The 14942-nt window shown below is 40.2% G+C and overlaps 1 protein-coding gene across 3 annotated transcripts in view; it reads right to left on the reverse strand.

Annotated features, from left to right (window-relative positions):
- Nucleotides 1-14942, reverse strand: part of Amn1 (antagonist of mitotic exit network 1 homolog) — a 33224-nt gene that overhangs the window by 2045 nt on the left and 16237 nt on the right. For all 3 annotated transcript variants that reach the window (XM_059256427.1, XM_059256428.1, XM_059256429.1), the window contains 3 exons: nucleotides 7510-7727; nucleotides 6560-6616; nucleotides 5266-5377 (listed from right to left, as the gene is read on the reverse strand). In XM_059256427.1, coding sequence (XP_059112410.1) covers nucleotides 5266-5377; nucleotides 6560-6616; nucleotides 7510-7727 — 387 coding nt within the window. The remainder of the gene's footprint in view (nucleotides 1-5265; nucleotides 5378-6559; nucleotides 6617-7509; nucleotides 7728-14942) is intronic.

Here is a 14942-nt window from a genome sequence, read left to right on the forward strand (position 1 = left end):
TAGGAAGAAAGAAAGGAGAAAGAAAAATCAAGATCTCGTATGAATATAGACTCAAAAGTCCTCAACAAAACCTGCAATACCCAAATCTAGCAACTGCAAAAAGATTATATACCATGATTGCCTAGATTTTAACATCTGAAATTCAATTAATATATTTACCTTGTATTAGTTTCCTATTGCTGCTCTAACAAGCACCTAATTCAGTGGTTTAAAACAGTATCAATTTGGCCGGGCGGTGGTGGCGCACGCCTTTAATCCCAGCACTCGGGAGGCAGAGGCAGGCGGATCTCTGTGAGTTCGAGGCCAGCCTGCGCTACCAAGTGAGTTCCAGGAAAGGCGCAAAGCTACACAGAGAAACCCTGTCTCAAAAAAAAAAAACAAAACAAAAAACAAAAACAAAACAAAAAAAAGTATCAATTTATTATTGTACAGTTTTAAAGGACAGAATTCTAAAATGGATATGACTGGACTAAAATTAGGGTTTGGCCTGTCTGTACTTCCTTTTAGAGGCTCAAAGGAGAATTCACTAATAACATTTTCAACTTTAGAGATCTGTTTTTTTCTGGAATCCAAGATGACTGGAGGTTTGGGACAGTAACCAGCAATTTTCAGGTGTCCTTTGGAAGTACAGAATAGAACATGATAAAAGTTGACAGATGATGTTACTCTCACCTGTTAGGGGTTGTCTTAGTTAGGGTTTCTATTGCTGTGACGCGACAGCATGACCACTCAACTCTTATAAAGGAAAACATTTAATTGTGGTGGCTTGCTTTCAGTTTCAGAGGTTTAGTCCATTATCATCATGGCAGGAAGCAAGGCAGCGTGCAGGCAGACATGGTGCTAGAGAAGGAAGCTGGAGTGGTCTTATATCTTGACTCACAGGCAACAGGAAGTGGTTTGAGACACTGGTCAGTATCTTGAGCATATATGAGACCTCAAAGCCTGCCTCCACAGTGATACACTTCATCCAACAAGACCACACCTCCTAATAGTGCCACTTTCTTTCAAACTACCACAGAGGTCATCATATCTCAGATAGGCATTCAAATACTTAACTCTGCAGCATTAAACAGGTGACTAACCCAGAGTAAAGGAATGTAAAATGTACAAATGTAAAATGAAGGCTGAGATACAAGGTTCATTCTGCTTTTGTTAAATATGGGTCCAAGGGAGGAGTCAGTACTTTTCAGCAATAACAGTTCTCTCTCTCCTCCCTCTCTCTCTCTCTCTCTCTCTCTCTCTCTCTCTCTCTCTCTCTCTCTCTCTCTCTCTCTCTCTCTCTCTCTTTCTTCTGAGACAGGGTTTCTCTGTGTAAGAGGCCTGGCTATCCTGGAACTAGCTCTATAGACCAGGCTGTTAACTGATGCCTCTTAACAGGCTATGGAGTGTTGTATGTGTTGAATTTTTCTCAGGTAGTTTTTCTGTTTCTGTTGAGATGATCTTGTCCCTTATTGATAAGATGTGTATTAGTTACATTTCTATTGGTGTGACAAAACACCATGACCAAGGCAACTTATAAAAGAAAGTATTTAAAAGGGCTTATGTTAAGAGTGTTAGAGTCTATGATGGCAGAGCAAAAGCATGGGAGTAAGAACAGATGAGAGCTCACATCTTGACCTACAAGTAGGAGACAGAGAGAAACCTGGGAATGGTGTCTTTTAAACCTCAAAGCCTAGTTGGGCTGTGGTGGTACACACTTTTAATCTCAGCACTTGGGAGGCAGAGGTAGGTGGATCCGAGTTCAAGGCCAGCCTGGTCTACAAAGCGAGTTCCAGGACAGCCAGGGCTGTTACACAAAGAAACCCTGTCTTGAAAAACCAAAACCAAAAACAAAACCCTCAAAGCCTACCCTCAGTGACACACCTCCTCCAAGAAGGCAATACCTCCTAGTCCTTCCCAAGTAGTTCCACCAATTGGGGCCCACGTATTCAAACATATGAACATGAGTGTCAGTCTCATTCAAACCACCACACTCCCTGGCCCCATAGGCTTGTGGCCATATCATAATGCAAAATGCATTTACTCCAACTTCAGAAGTCCCCATAGTCTATCACAGTCTCAACACTTTTTAAAAGTTCAAAGTCCAGAGTAAATTCTAAGATTCAAAGCAAGCCCCCAACTCTACCCTCTTCAGGGCCTCTCTACATAGCCCTGGCAGTCCTGGAACTTGCTATATAGACCAGGGTTGGCCTCAAACTCAAACTGCCTGCTTCTGCCTCCGAAGTTCCAGAATTAAAGGTGTGTGCACCCAGTGCACTCTCTTAATTGTAAACCTTGTAAAATAAAAAAGCAAATTATATACAAACAACTTACAATGGCAGGGATGTAATTACCATTCTAAAAGGGAGGGATGGTGGCACAGTGAGGAACTACTAGACCAAAGAGGGACAAACTCCAAATCCTGTAGCCCATGTCAGATGCCAGTGCTTAGATGGTTCATCTCTCCGGCATTGCTGCCTACAGCATTTCTGTCTCTAGGGCTGGTTCCACTCCCTGTCTGCAGCTCTCCTTTGCAGATGTCTTGGGTCTACCTTTAACATCTTGGGTTCTCCAATGTAATCCAGACTTCACTTCCACAGCTTCACAAAATGGGGGGTAGTACTTTTTTTTTCCCTCCACATGCATACCACCCCCAACACCCCTTGGGTAGTACTTTTAAAATCTTCATTATCCTGAAGTGTTATGGTATTTACTTCATTTTTTAAACTTTCAACAAAATTTTATTATACAAAGGCTGTCACATAACTGGATACTTTTTACTTGGTATGGTATTTATTTTAAGCTGTTTGGGGCCAATGAGATGGCTCAGTGAGTAAATCTGCTTGCTACCGATCCCCAAAACTCATATGGTGGAAGGAGAAAACTGCCTCCAGCAAGTTATCTTCTGACCTTACATGTTTACCATGGCATGTGAACACATACACAAATAAATACTAAGCTTTTGCCTAAGAATCATTTTCGTCATTGACTATATACATTTTTCCCCGACTTGGTTTCTATTAAAAATAGAAGGGTAAATACCAGTTTGATTATTTCTAGATGTTAACTAGAACAATATTTAAGGTAAAATTAGCAGAGATAAATTTTATACCGTGTTGTATATGCAAGCTATCTCTGGACAAACAGAAAAGCCTATTAAGACAGAGCTATTTCAGCTAAAGTTATAGGACCAGAAACCTCTGGTTCACAGACTGTTTCATTTCAAAATTTGATGCCAGCCTACTTGTTCATGACTTTCAGATTTTGGAATCCATAGGACCTCACTGATTTTAAAATAAGGAAGTATTAAAACAGGGAGCTAGAGAGATAACTCAGTGGTTAAGAGTACTTGCTGCTCTTTCAGAGAACTTGAGTTTACAACTTCCTGCAACTCTAGTTCCAGGGGATCCAGTGCCCTCTCCTGGTTCTGAGGGCACTGACAGTGTGCTATCCAGGAAGCTGAAGTGAGGGAGGTTGAGAAATACCTATATTCTTACTATCTAAGCATAGATTTCCCTTAGATACAAGGGAACTAATGTGGAGCTGTCACAAAACATAGAAAGCCTAGGTAGCAAATCCTTAAAATGAGAGGGCTACAAGAATGCTTTGTACTCCTTTGCCCCTAGGCCTAGAGTTCTGGACTAGCCTAGGCTCAATGATAATCATAATAATGATAATAATGTACAGAAGTAAGAGTTACTTTATAAGTACCTCTGCTCATTCATTATATAGGTTAAGTGCATACATAACTCAATGGCTAGACTGATTTTTTTTGTTGCTGTTGTTGTATATGTGGGGTGTGTGTGTGTGTGTGTGTGTGTGTGTGTGTGTGTATGTAGGTGGACATGTGTGTGGAAGCCTAAGGTTGACATTGGGTGTCTTCCTAATTGCTCTCCACCTTATGTATTTGATACTGGAGCTCACCATTTTGGCTAGGTTGGCTAGCTGGTTTGTTTCAGGGATTCCTTGTCTCTACCTCCTGTGTGGGCATAAGCTAGGATTATAGGTGGAATCTGGGGATCCAAACTCTGGACCTCATTCTTGTACAGCAAGACTTAACCTGCTGAGTCATCTCCTCAGCTTTCAATGGATAAAATTTTTGTTATGGTGGTATCTGAGACAGGATTTTTGTAGCCTAGGCCAGCCTAGAATTTACTATGTAGCTCAGGCTAACCTTGAACAATAAGCCATCCACCCTACCCCAGCCTTATGAGTGCTGGGAATACAGGGATTGGTCATGATGCCTGGGTTAAAATGTTCTTACCCTACTCCCCTACTCCCTACTCCCTACTCCTCAAGACAGGGTTTCTCTGTGTAGCCTTCTCTTTGTAGACCAGGCTGGCCTGGAACTCAGAGAGATCCAGCTGCCTCTACCTCCCAAGTACTAGGATTAAAGGCGTGCTCTGCAACCCCCACCCCCATATTTGATCACACTGTGAAACCCAAGTTTTCTTTAATTAAATAAAACCTTGGGTCAAGAGGTGGAGCCAGCAACTAGTTGGCAGGAAGTAGTCATAGAGTTAGAGGAAGTGTGGAAAAATAGATAAACGCATAGGAAGTATTAGGGAGGGACTTTGAGTGTGGCTATCCTTTTTGGTTTGGGATTGAGGAAGAGACACTCTCTTGCTGGGTAGATGGCTAAGGAGGAAGGTCACCTGGTTTGAGGTAGCAGGTTTTCACCCTAGTATCTGACTCCTAAGTCTTTACTGGTAAAATAGAATGATAGAGACTTAGTTAAAAATTACATTTGGCTGCAGAGGCAGTTTTGGGGGACGCAGAAGTCCCGCCAAGCCTCAGTCTGTGCAGCAGGGCAGTCAGTGACTGTGGAGTCACAGCCAGTGGCTGCAACAGCAGATTCAGTGTGGCTGCTGTGCTGATGATAAAACAACACCTGACTATTAAACTGTTCTTAATCTCACTTTCTACATCTTGAGTAAATAACAGTCAGCTGGTCACTTAGCATATTTAATAGATGTAATAAACTTGACATTTTTTATTGTCTGCATAAATATCATCTTAACACTATGATCATGACCACTGTTGGCATCATCATCCTTATGTAGGTAACACTGAGCCTCACCACCACCATTACCATGACTAGTACCTGCTTTGAGATCCCAATAGATCAGATAATCACCATGATAAGCCTGTGAAGGAGTATACTGCATCATTTTACTGATAAGTATAATGAGTAATGGAATTAAAGGACTAAGGAATTTTCTCAAAGTTTTACAGTTGGTAAAAGATGAAGTCAAGATCTGAATACAAGTAACCTGTGAGACTGACCTGTTATTAGGGGGCAGCCATGGAAAAGAAGTATACATATCTGAGGACAGGCAGTCAGGACAGCTTCTACAGCTTTATCAGTTAGATTTATACAGTATCCCATGTTAATCTCCTATGTAGAAAACAAAATGAAAGAAAAAAAATTAAAACTAGATCTATAATAACAGCACAAAACGTTTGGAAAATAATTTTACATAAAAAAAGAACTAAAGTGACTAAGATAACTCCATCTTGTACTGACTCTACTTTGTCTGTGTAGACACTTCTCAGTCTCCTGCCCCACCAACAGCCATGTCCACCTTGGCAACACATTTAGGATTTTCCATGACTCTAACCATGATCCAAATGTACTAACCAAAATAACTAATGTTTATGTAAACTAAATATAAACTAAAATAACTGCTCTTCCACAGGACCTGGATTTGATCCACAGCATCCACATAGTGGCTCACAACTGACTTTAACTCCAGTTCTTGGAGATCTGACATCCTCCTCTGGCTTCCTCAAGCATCAATCATGCATGTGGTGCACAGATATTTATACAGGCAAAACACCCATTCGCATGAAATAAAAATAAGTTTGTTTCTAGACAAGATCTCACCATGTAACTCTGGCTGGCCTGGGACTTACTGTATAAACCAGGCTGGCCCTGAACTCACAGAGATCTGCCTGACTCTGCCTCCCGAGTGATGGGGTTAAAGCACATGAGCCACCATAAACACTTTTTTTTTTTTAAATGTACATTTGGTGTCTGGCCTGCATGTATATTTGTGTGAAATTGGATCCACTGGAACTTGAATTACAGACAATTGTGAGCTGCTATGTGGATACTGGGTATTGAACCAGGTCCTCTGGAAGAACAGCCAATGCTCTTAACCACTGAGCCATCTCTCCAGCCCTGGAACACAAAATACTTTTTTAAAAAGGAAAAAAAGAAAATAGGATGAAAAGCTGGGTATGGAATTACACTCACTGTAATTCTAACTATGGGGAGACTGAGGCATGAAGACTGCTGCAAGTTTAAGGCCAGTGTGGGCTCAAAATATAAAGCAAAAACAAAAATTCAAACAAGTAAACAAAAAGCTCCAAAAGATAAATGGGCCAGAGGAAAAAGATGTCTCAGCAGATAGAGGCCTGTCATGTAAACCTGAAGACCTGAGTTCTTCAGGACCTATGTAAAGGTGGAAGGAGAGAACCAAATGTACAAAGTTGTTTTCTGGCACCCTGCCTGCCAATAATTTTTTTCTTGAGAATAAAATAAAGTTTAGTATTTTCATAGCCATTTAAAAATTACCTCTAATTGTTTGGCACATGGTCCACTAACAAGCGCAATCACACCACTGTCAGACACCTGAGCAAAAGGGAAAAGAATTTTCATCATATATTCTGTGATGGAGACAAGAGAATTCTCTACAGTGCATTAATCAAGAAGAATAATTGCCTCCCATTCAGCAAACATGCATTTTAGTCATATATTCTTCCCATCTCTGTTACTTAATAGTTTATGGAAATATGTGAATTCTAGTACAATTATTAAACACCCGGTGGCAGTGCAACATGAAAGAAATTGACTCCTGGAGTTGTCTAACCAAGGGTGAGTTTGATGCCTTCTAACAAAGGACCACATTTTCTGTTTATTGAAAAGCACATCAAGCATGGTATAGGAAAGGAATGAGTTTTACAAGGGAAGAACTAATTTCTCTGACCCCATAAACACAGAAGAGCAAGCAAAACCACAAAACATGTTATCATACTTTACACACACACACACACACTGTTCTGAGTTAGGGACATTGAAGAATTACAAGGGAGACATACATTATTCTGAGTTATGGCATGGAGTGGTTATGAGTTAGAAATAAGGAATATAGTTTGAGATCAAAGCTTTGTGTTCATCTTAGCTTTTAAAAGATGATTTACATGGAGAGTACAAAGTACAATAAGATTATGTTGTTTTTCTTAAAGTAAGTTATATTTAAACAAGCTAACTACACAGTATATAGCTTTAAATGATCTCAAAGCATATGATTAAGTTGGTTACATGGTTGGACAAATGTTCTACTTCTGAAGGCAAGCTATAAGAAGCATTCCAAAAAACATTCTCATACCACCTATATCAAGAGATGGCCAACAGTTTCGACAATAAAAAAAAGAACTAATTAAAAAAAAAAGAACTAATTCTGATTAATCATGGATAATAATTGATACAGCACACAATTTGTGTCAAGTTTATATCTCATTTACCTGAGTAGTTGAAAAGTCAACACATTGCAAAAATTGGCAGTTTTTTCCTAATGCATGTAAGGACATATCAGTAATACTTAAGCAGCCACCCAAGTCAATGATCTTTAGCAGCTGGCAATTGAGTGCAAGAGCAAGGACTCCTTCATCAGTGATATTGCAACATCCTTTCAGAGAAATTTCATGAAGGTCGGAACAGGATGAAGCTACAGCTTTTATTCCTAGGGGAAAACAGTGAACTATATGGTTATAAATGGATATTACAAAATTTAAAACGTCCCCAAATTATCAGAATAGAATTTCTTCAAGCATCAGATGGACAAGGATTTCCTCTCTGAGATATAAACACAGACAGGCCTCCTAGAAGCCTGTAAGAATAGACACCAGAGGTTGCCTTTATAAAGGCTGCTTCAGTTCTAAAGCCCTTCTGTTCTTGATCTAATATTCTGTTAGGTAACCTCTGTGGATGCATGTTAGACATACCTACCTTGACAAAGAATAGACTCCAGACTTGACTGTACTAATTACCACACTATGAATACAGTAAGATGCTATCTAAGTCCAATGGTCACTTTCCTTGCTTTACCTTAAACTAGTGGTATGATTTACACCCACCAAATGTAGTCACTGGATGCAGTGCTTTACAGTACTTTTGTATTTTAAAAAGCCACTACAATTCCTTTTACCTTTTTTCTTAGAAATTAGAATCAGTATTATAGGTTAGCCATATTTGGTTCAGAATGAACTATTATCTCCTTCAAGTGAGGTCATTATCTTGCATCATATAGAAGAGGCAGATGCTCTACCACTGAGTTGTAGTGTGTGTGTGTGTGTGTGTGTGTGTGTGTGTGTGTGTATGTGTGTGTGTGTGTGTAAGAAATGTGACTAAGACAGATTTTTTTCATTTTAACAATCACCAATTGTATGTTAGTAATTTTCAAAGTAGTTCATCCCACAACAGGCCAAGTATATCCAGGACAAGATGCAGAGGCAAGGAAAATAGATTTATGGAGGTAGCAGTTTTGTTAGTGGGGAGGGCTAATGGGGGGATTCTTAAAGGTAAAAAGCCCAGATGAAGTCTTCTACGAGGTATTTCCAAGTTCTTGTCACTGGCAAAGAATTCAAAGTCCAAGTAAGAAATCAGGAGGAAGTTTTACTACACAGGGAGTGTAGGATTCTCAAGAGAGCTTCATGACTTACAGGCTTTTCTTGGTAGGCCATGTGCTATGGGGAGGGACGGGAGTGTTTATCATCATGTATCAATCCATGTTTCCTGTCTTTTTCTCTGGCCAGAACATTACAATGGACATAGATCTTCTGTAGCTATTTCTTTTATTTATACATTCATTCATCCCCTCCCTGCTTCCTCTTTATTTTTAGACACTCACTGTGTAGTCCAGGCTGTCCTTGAACTCACAACATTCACCCTGTCTCAGCTTCTAGAGTGCTGGAATTATACATTTGAGTCACCATGACTGGCTTCCTGTCTTAAAACAGACACATTCTGCATGTTAAGTTTCATAGCTATTAACTAAAAACTAAGGAAGGGCATTATAAAGGCTAGATATTCTGGGTGCTATGGCGCTAAGGAAAGATTTGGCAATTAACATCTTTTTGGCAAAAGGATATGAGGAACGGACAGGCAAAGGGAAAAGGAACAGGACAAGTCCAAAGGGACAGCCCTGATAGATACCTATGAAGATATACTGCTTTGTTAAAAAGGATTGCCTAGTCACTCGGACTGATAAGGCAGTTAAAAGCAGGATGTAAGCCTGACATTTCGGCCCTTGTTTTATGTCTATAACTTTTACTTTTGAGGCAGGCAACATAGGGAATACAGTTTAGCCCAGGACTCTATTTGGTTTTGATTACACACACATCCTCCTCCTCTTGTAATAGTGCACTTGGCAGCCTAGCACCTTCATCTGCACATACTGTGCACACACACATCTAGCAACCTCAGAACTCTTTGAGCCTCCCACCTCCATCAGGCTACTTGTACGCTCACCTCTGAAAAACAGTACAGACCCTCTCCAAGACCCCAGTAAAAAGTATATTTCCAATGTATCCAGGTACAAAGAATACAAGGATTAATTCAGGAGGAACTTGTTTGGGGTACATCAACATAAGGCAAAATTGTGTCCTTTAGGAAACTTTCAGGGAAAATCTCCTATTTACCATTTTGTGCCTATGCATTATTGGGCACAGAAAGGAAATTATGGAAAGGGACATGCACAATTGGAAAAATCAATATGTGACTTAATCTAGCAATCAAAATTGAAAACCACCTAAACTGTGCCCTTTAGTAATCAGCCTTTCTTTAGACTCAGTTGATGCAAAAATATTCTTCTTACCTCAAAGGGGTAAGAGATAGTTTATTCTAGAGCCTGATTCTAGACCATAGCCCTGGAACACAGGTTCAAGTTATTCCCAATTCCACATTCCAAGTTAACAGTTTCACGGTATTTTTTTTTATAGTACTAGAACTAAGAAAATCCAGAGTTAGGACACTTTTCAAATACATTGATAGACACGTTATGTAGGGGGAAAAAGGAGGGAAATCATACCTATAGGCCTCAAATGCTATCTGTTGGCATTCTCAGTTTTTTGATTGGTGGAAACAAGGAGTTTGTTTTTACATTGCAAAGGATTTACCTTTAGATCACACACAGAGGAAGACAATACAAGTCTATTAAGAGAGCTAAAAGTAATTATAATTGGACTCTGGACATACAACATTCCAACCTTTGCACAGTCACTGAAGTTCTAATCAGTTAATAAGTGTTTCAGAAGGTTCACTATAAGGTGTGGCTCTTTCCAGGAACTTTCTTTCACAACTCTGTAAAAAGAAACCCCAGGCTGTAGCTTGGGTCCCTTAAAGATTCTTGAGTGGTCCATACTCAATCTTGATAGTAGATCCCTCTAGGATCTGCACTTCGACTTCATTCTGAATAAATTATCATACTTCTTTGGCAAATCTGTGTGGGTACCCCCTCACCCCATTTTTTTTTTCAGTTCTTTGAATAAGAGGCCAAGAATCTGGAAACACTCGGCTCTGACCTACCTGAAACACTGACTGAAGTAGTGATAAGTAATTGTCCTAACCCTGCAGGCATCTTTGATTTAAAGGAGAGCCAAACCTCAGAGGGCAAACTATTTGAGAACAGGAGAATTACTCATGAAAGTGAGGTTTCACCTTGTAGTGGAAGTAACCATGTTGTAGGAAACTGGTTCCCTTAGGTTATAGCAGAGTTAGTCATTCAACTACCTTGAGGTATCAAAGCAGAATTGGTCAGTGATAGGTGGAACCTTATCTTGACCAGGACTACTTAATCAGGCATAAGTCTTGCTATCCTGCCCTAATTCTTTCTCTACTTAAGCCTAAAGCTTGTGTCAGTACCCCCAGAGATGAACTTGGGATCTTTATCTGCTCCTCTTTCCAATGTATACTGATTAAGTATCTTTTCTCTGGTTTTCATCATTATTAATTTCCTTAATTGGTAATTTGGTATGGGTGGCAGAGTCTAGATTTCTGGGGCTACCAGAGCTGGGCTATTGGCCTAAAACTCCAAATCTATTGGGCAAAAGCTCCTGTCCTGGGGACCCTTAGACCTTCTAGACCTTGTCCTATGTTCTCTACATGATCATCTGTGTCTTTTATAAATGCCATTGCAATCAACTAGTAAACAAACACTGAAGTGGCCGAGGTGACACCATCTTGTCCTGATCTTACCTTGACTCCATTTTTGTCAGTTGAGATATTGTTTCCACTGAAAACCCATTCCTTGAGTAACTATATCTATCTTGGCAGCACATTTCCATGTCCTTGACCATAGCCCAGACGTATAACCAAAATAACTGCTGAATGTATAACCAAAACAACCACTGTGTTCCGTCAAAACAAATGTTACAAGGTTCCCCTAACCTACACCCAACAATGATGGTATTGTGGTTTTTAGCTTTATAAATGCTGCATCCCTGAACTTCTGGCTGAGAATTTTTTGTGACAAGAGCCTGCTCTGGCTTAAATAAAGTACTCTTATTTGGCCTTATATTAGTGATGCTCTGTAACTTTCTTACATGGATTGTAACAAAGCAAAGTGCATTCCTGAGTTTTGTGAACCATGGTGACAAATTATTGAATCCTGAGGAATGTTGCGGGGTTGAGACCCAGAGACCACTCAGCACCACCAAAGTCTGAATTTGAGAGTCTTTATTTCTTTATTTAGCTGGAGAGAAACAGTCCTCACAGAGCAGCCTTGAATGCATTTTACAGGGAACTTTTTTTTTTTTAAAGATTTATTTATTTATTATGTATGCAGAAGAGGGCGCCAGATCTCATTACAGATGGTTGTGAGCCACCATGTGGTTGCTGGGACTTGAACTCAGGATCTCTGGAAGAGCAGCAGTCAGTGCTCTTAACCTCTGAGCCATCTCTCCAGCCCATACAGGGAACTTTTAAAGGCAAAAAACCAAACCAAAACAAAACAAAAAAACAACCCAAAACACAGAAAACCTACACTCTGGTTGGCAGCTGCAGGGGGAATTAAAGCAAGCAAGCGTTTAACAGAAGCCAAAAACATGCAGTTAGCTGGGACATTTTGATTCTGAGTTTCTAGAACAGGGTTGGTTACTTTCCCATGGGACTTTTCACTGCAGGGGTAGGGAAGTGGGGTGGGGTCAGTTAAATCAAAGATGGCTCCAGCAGAGACAACATGGAGGAAACTTTGCCTTATCACAAGGAATAATTTACAGAAATTTTGTATAGCTCCTTAGTCAGAAGTACTTGCTGGAGGCCAGGATTTGGGACTGGCATATGAACTGGAGACAGTCTTGCAAGGCAGACTTAGCTGTGGGATGTGATACTAACTCCAAGTAGATAATGGCAGAACTGAATTAAATGATAAGAAATATAACTGAGGGTGGCAAGATGGCTCAGTAAGCAAAAGTTCTTGCTGCCAAATCCCTGGGACCCACATGGTGGGAACAAAGAACCAACTCCCCCAAGCTGTCTCTGACCTCCACAGGGAAATACACAGCCAGGAAATAAATTAAAATGAAAAAACAATCCAGGTAGTATATGGAGAGTAAGATAATTCTTCTTATAGAGAAGCAATTACTATCATTTACTATCAGAATAGCTATGCTTTTTTTCAGAGCTCTTTTTTGTTGTTGTTTTGTTTTTTGAGACAGGGTTTCTCTGTGTAGGTTTGGAGCCTGTCCTGGAACTCATTTTATAGACTCGGCTGTCCTCAAACTCACAGAGATCTGCCTGGTTCTGCCTCCTGAGTGCTGGGATTAAAGGCATGCGCCACCACTGCCTGGCAAACAGTTTTAATTTTTATTTTTTGAGACAGGGTTTCTCTGTGTAACAGCTCTGGCTGTCCTGGATCTCACTTTGTAGACCAGGCTGGCCTTGAACTCACAGAGATCCACCTGCTTCTGCCTCCCAAGTGCTTGGATTAAAGCTATGTCAGAGCTCTTTTTTAATGAGTTATTTTTCATGTAAGCATTTCAAAACTTATGTTTGTTTACAGTATTATGAATATACCAAGTGGATAACTAAAATGATTGGGAAATACAGTCAACCAGCCAAACAATTATCCAAAGTCCTTCCTTCCTGCCTGCCTGCCTTCCTTTTCTTTAAGAGTCTCATGACACAGCCCAAGCCAGCCTAGAACTTCAGGTCCTCCTGCCTCAGACTTCTGAGTGTTGGTATTACAGGTATGTACTACCATATCCAGCTAAGTACTTCTTTATTATACAGAAAAAGAAAAAAGTTCAAATCCTAAACTGAAAAATGATCTAAATTAAAAAAAAAAAAAACCCTTAAAAATCCACTATTTCATGTAACTACTCTGAGAAAACAGTTTGGATATAAAACATGTACTGCATAGTCATTTTTTAATTTTTATTTTTTTGTGTATAGATGTTTTTCCTGCATGTATTTCTGTACAGCATGTGTATGTGGTGCCCAAAGAGGCCAGAAGGAGGTATTGGATCCTATGGAACTGGAGCTACATACTGTAAACAGTCATGTGGGTACCCAAACTAAACTTGGTTCCTCTACAAGAGCAACAAGTGTTCTTAACTGCTGAGTCCTCTCTCTAGCCACACCCTCCTTAAATTTTTTGGTTTTGGTATTGGACATTGTTATAGAGATTGCCTAGTTTATCTGAGTTGTCTTGGTTTTTTGAAATAGAGTATCAAGTAGTTCACCTGGCCTAAAATTCACTATGTAGCTGAGAATGCCCTTGACCTCTTATGCTGTGGGATGTTCTGTGTGGCAAATGTGTTGCTCTGATTGGTTGGTAAATAAAACACTGATTGGCCAGTAGTCAGGCAGGAGGAAGTGTGGGCGGGACAAGGAGGAGAATAAAGCTGGGAAGTGGAAGGCTGAGTCAGAGACACTGCCAGCTGCTGCCATGACAAACAGCATGTGACGATGCCGGTAAACCATGAGCCATGTTTCAAGGTATAGATTTATAGAAATGGATTAATTTAAGCTGTAAGAACAGTTAGCAAGAAGCCTGGTATGGCCATATAGTTTGTAAGCAATATAAGTCTCTGTGTTTACTTGGTTGGGTCTGAGCGGCTGTGGGACTGGCGGGTGAGAGAGATTTGTCCTGACTGTGGGCCAGGCAGGAAAACTAACTACACTCTTAATCTCCTTCACCTCTCAAGTTTTGGGTTTACAAATATGAACCACCCCACCCATCTTAATCTGATGATTGTTTCTGTTATAATAAATACTGCATCAAAAAAGTGGTGGTAAAAGCTTTTATTCCAGCACCCAGGAGGCAGATGGCAAAAGGATCTCTGTGAGTTTGAGGCTAGTCAGGGTTACCTAGTGAGATCCTATCTCAGCAAACAAACAATAAACAAATAAATAATAAGCAAAGTGCCTTAACCACACTGGAGGTTGAGGCAAGAGGATTACTAGGAGTTCTAGGATAAACTGGTTTACAAAGTAATTACCAGGCCAGCCAACAGCAACATACTAAGACCCAATCCTAAAAACCAAAACAACAGTTTTTGTGACAGTTTCCCTTGTATTCCAGGCTGACCTCAAATTGGCTATGTAGCTCAAGATGGTCTTAAACTCTTAATCCTCCTGCTCCTACCTCCTAAATACAGAGATCACAGGCTTTGAAAGGGAAAAAATCAGTAGCCATCTTGAGAGATGCCCCCCTCCCCTCTGAAAGTATTTGCTGACCAGCAGTTTTAGAACTGACCAGAAGTTGAACTCATGGGAAGATAAGGCTAGAACAATAAATCTATATATCCTGGACTTGGCAAAACAAGATATGGGGAGTAATGGACTCAACTGACCAGAAGTTGAACTCATGAGAGAATAGGGCTGGAACAATAAATCTGAATGTATATATCCTGGGTTCAGTAAGAGCAGGACACAGGGAGTAAAAAACTTATGTCTC

Source organism: Peromyscus eremicus, chromosome 3 (genome assembly GCF_949786415.1).
Source record: "Peromyscus eremicus chromosome 3, PerEre_H2_v1, whole genome shotgun sequence".
NCBI classification, from domain to species: Eukaryota; Metazoa; Chordata; class Mammalia; order Rodentia; family Cricetidae; genus Peromyscus; species Peromyscus eremicus.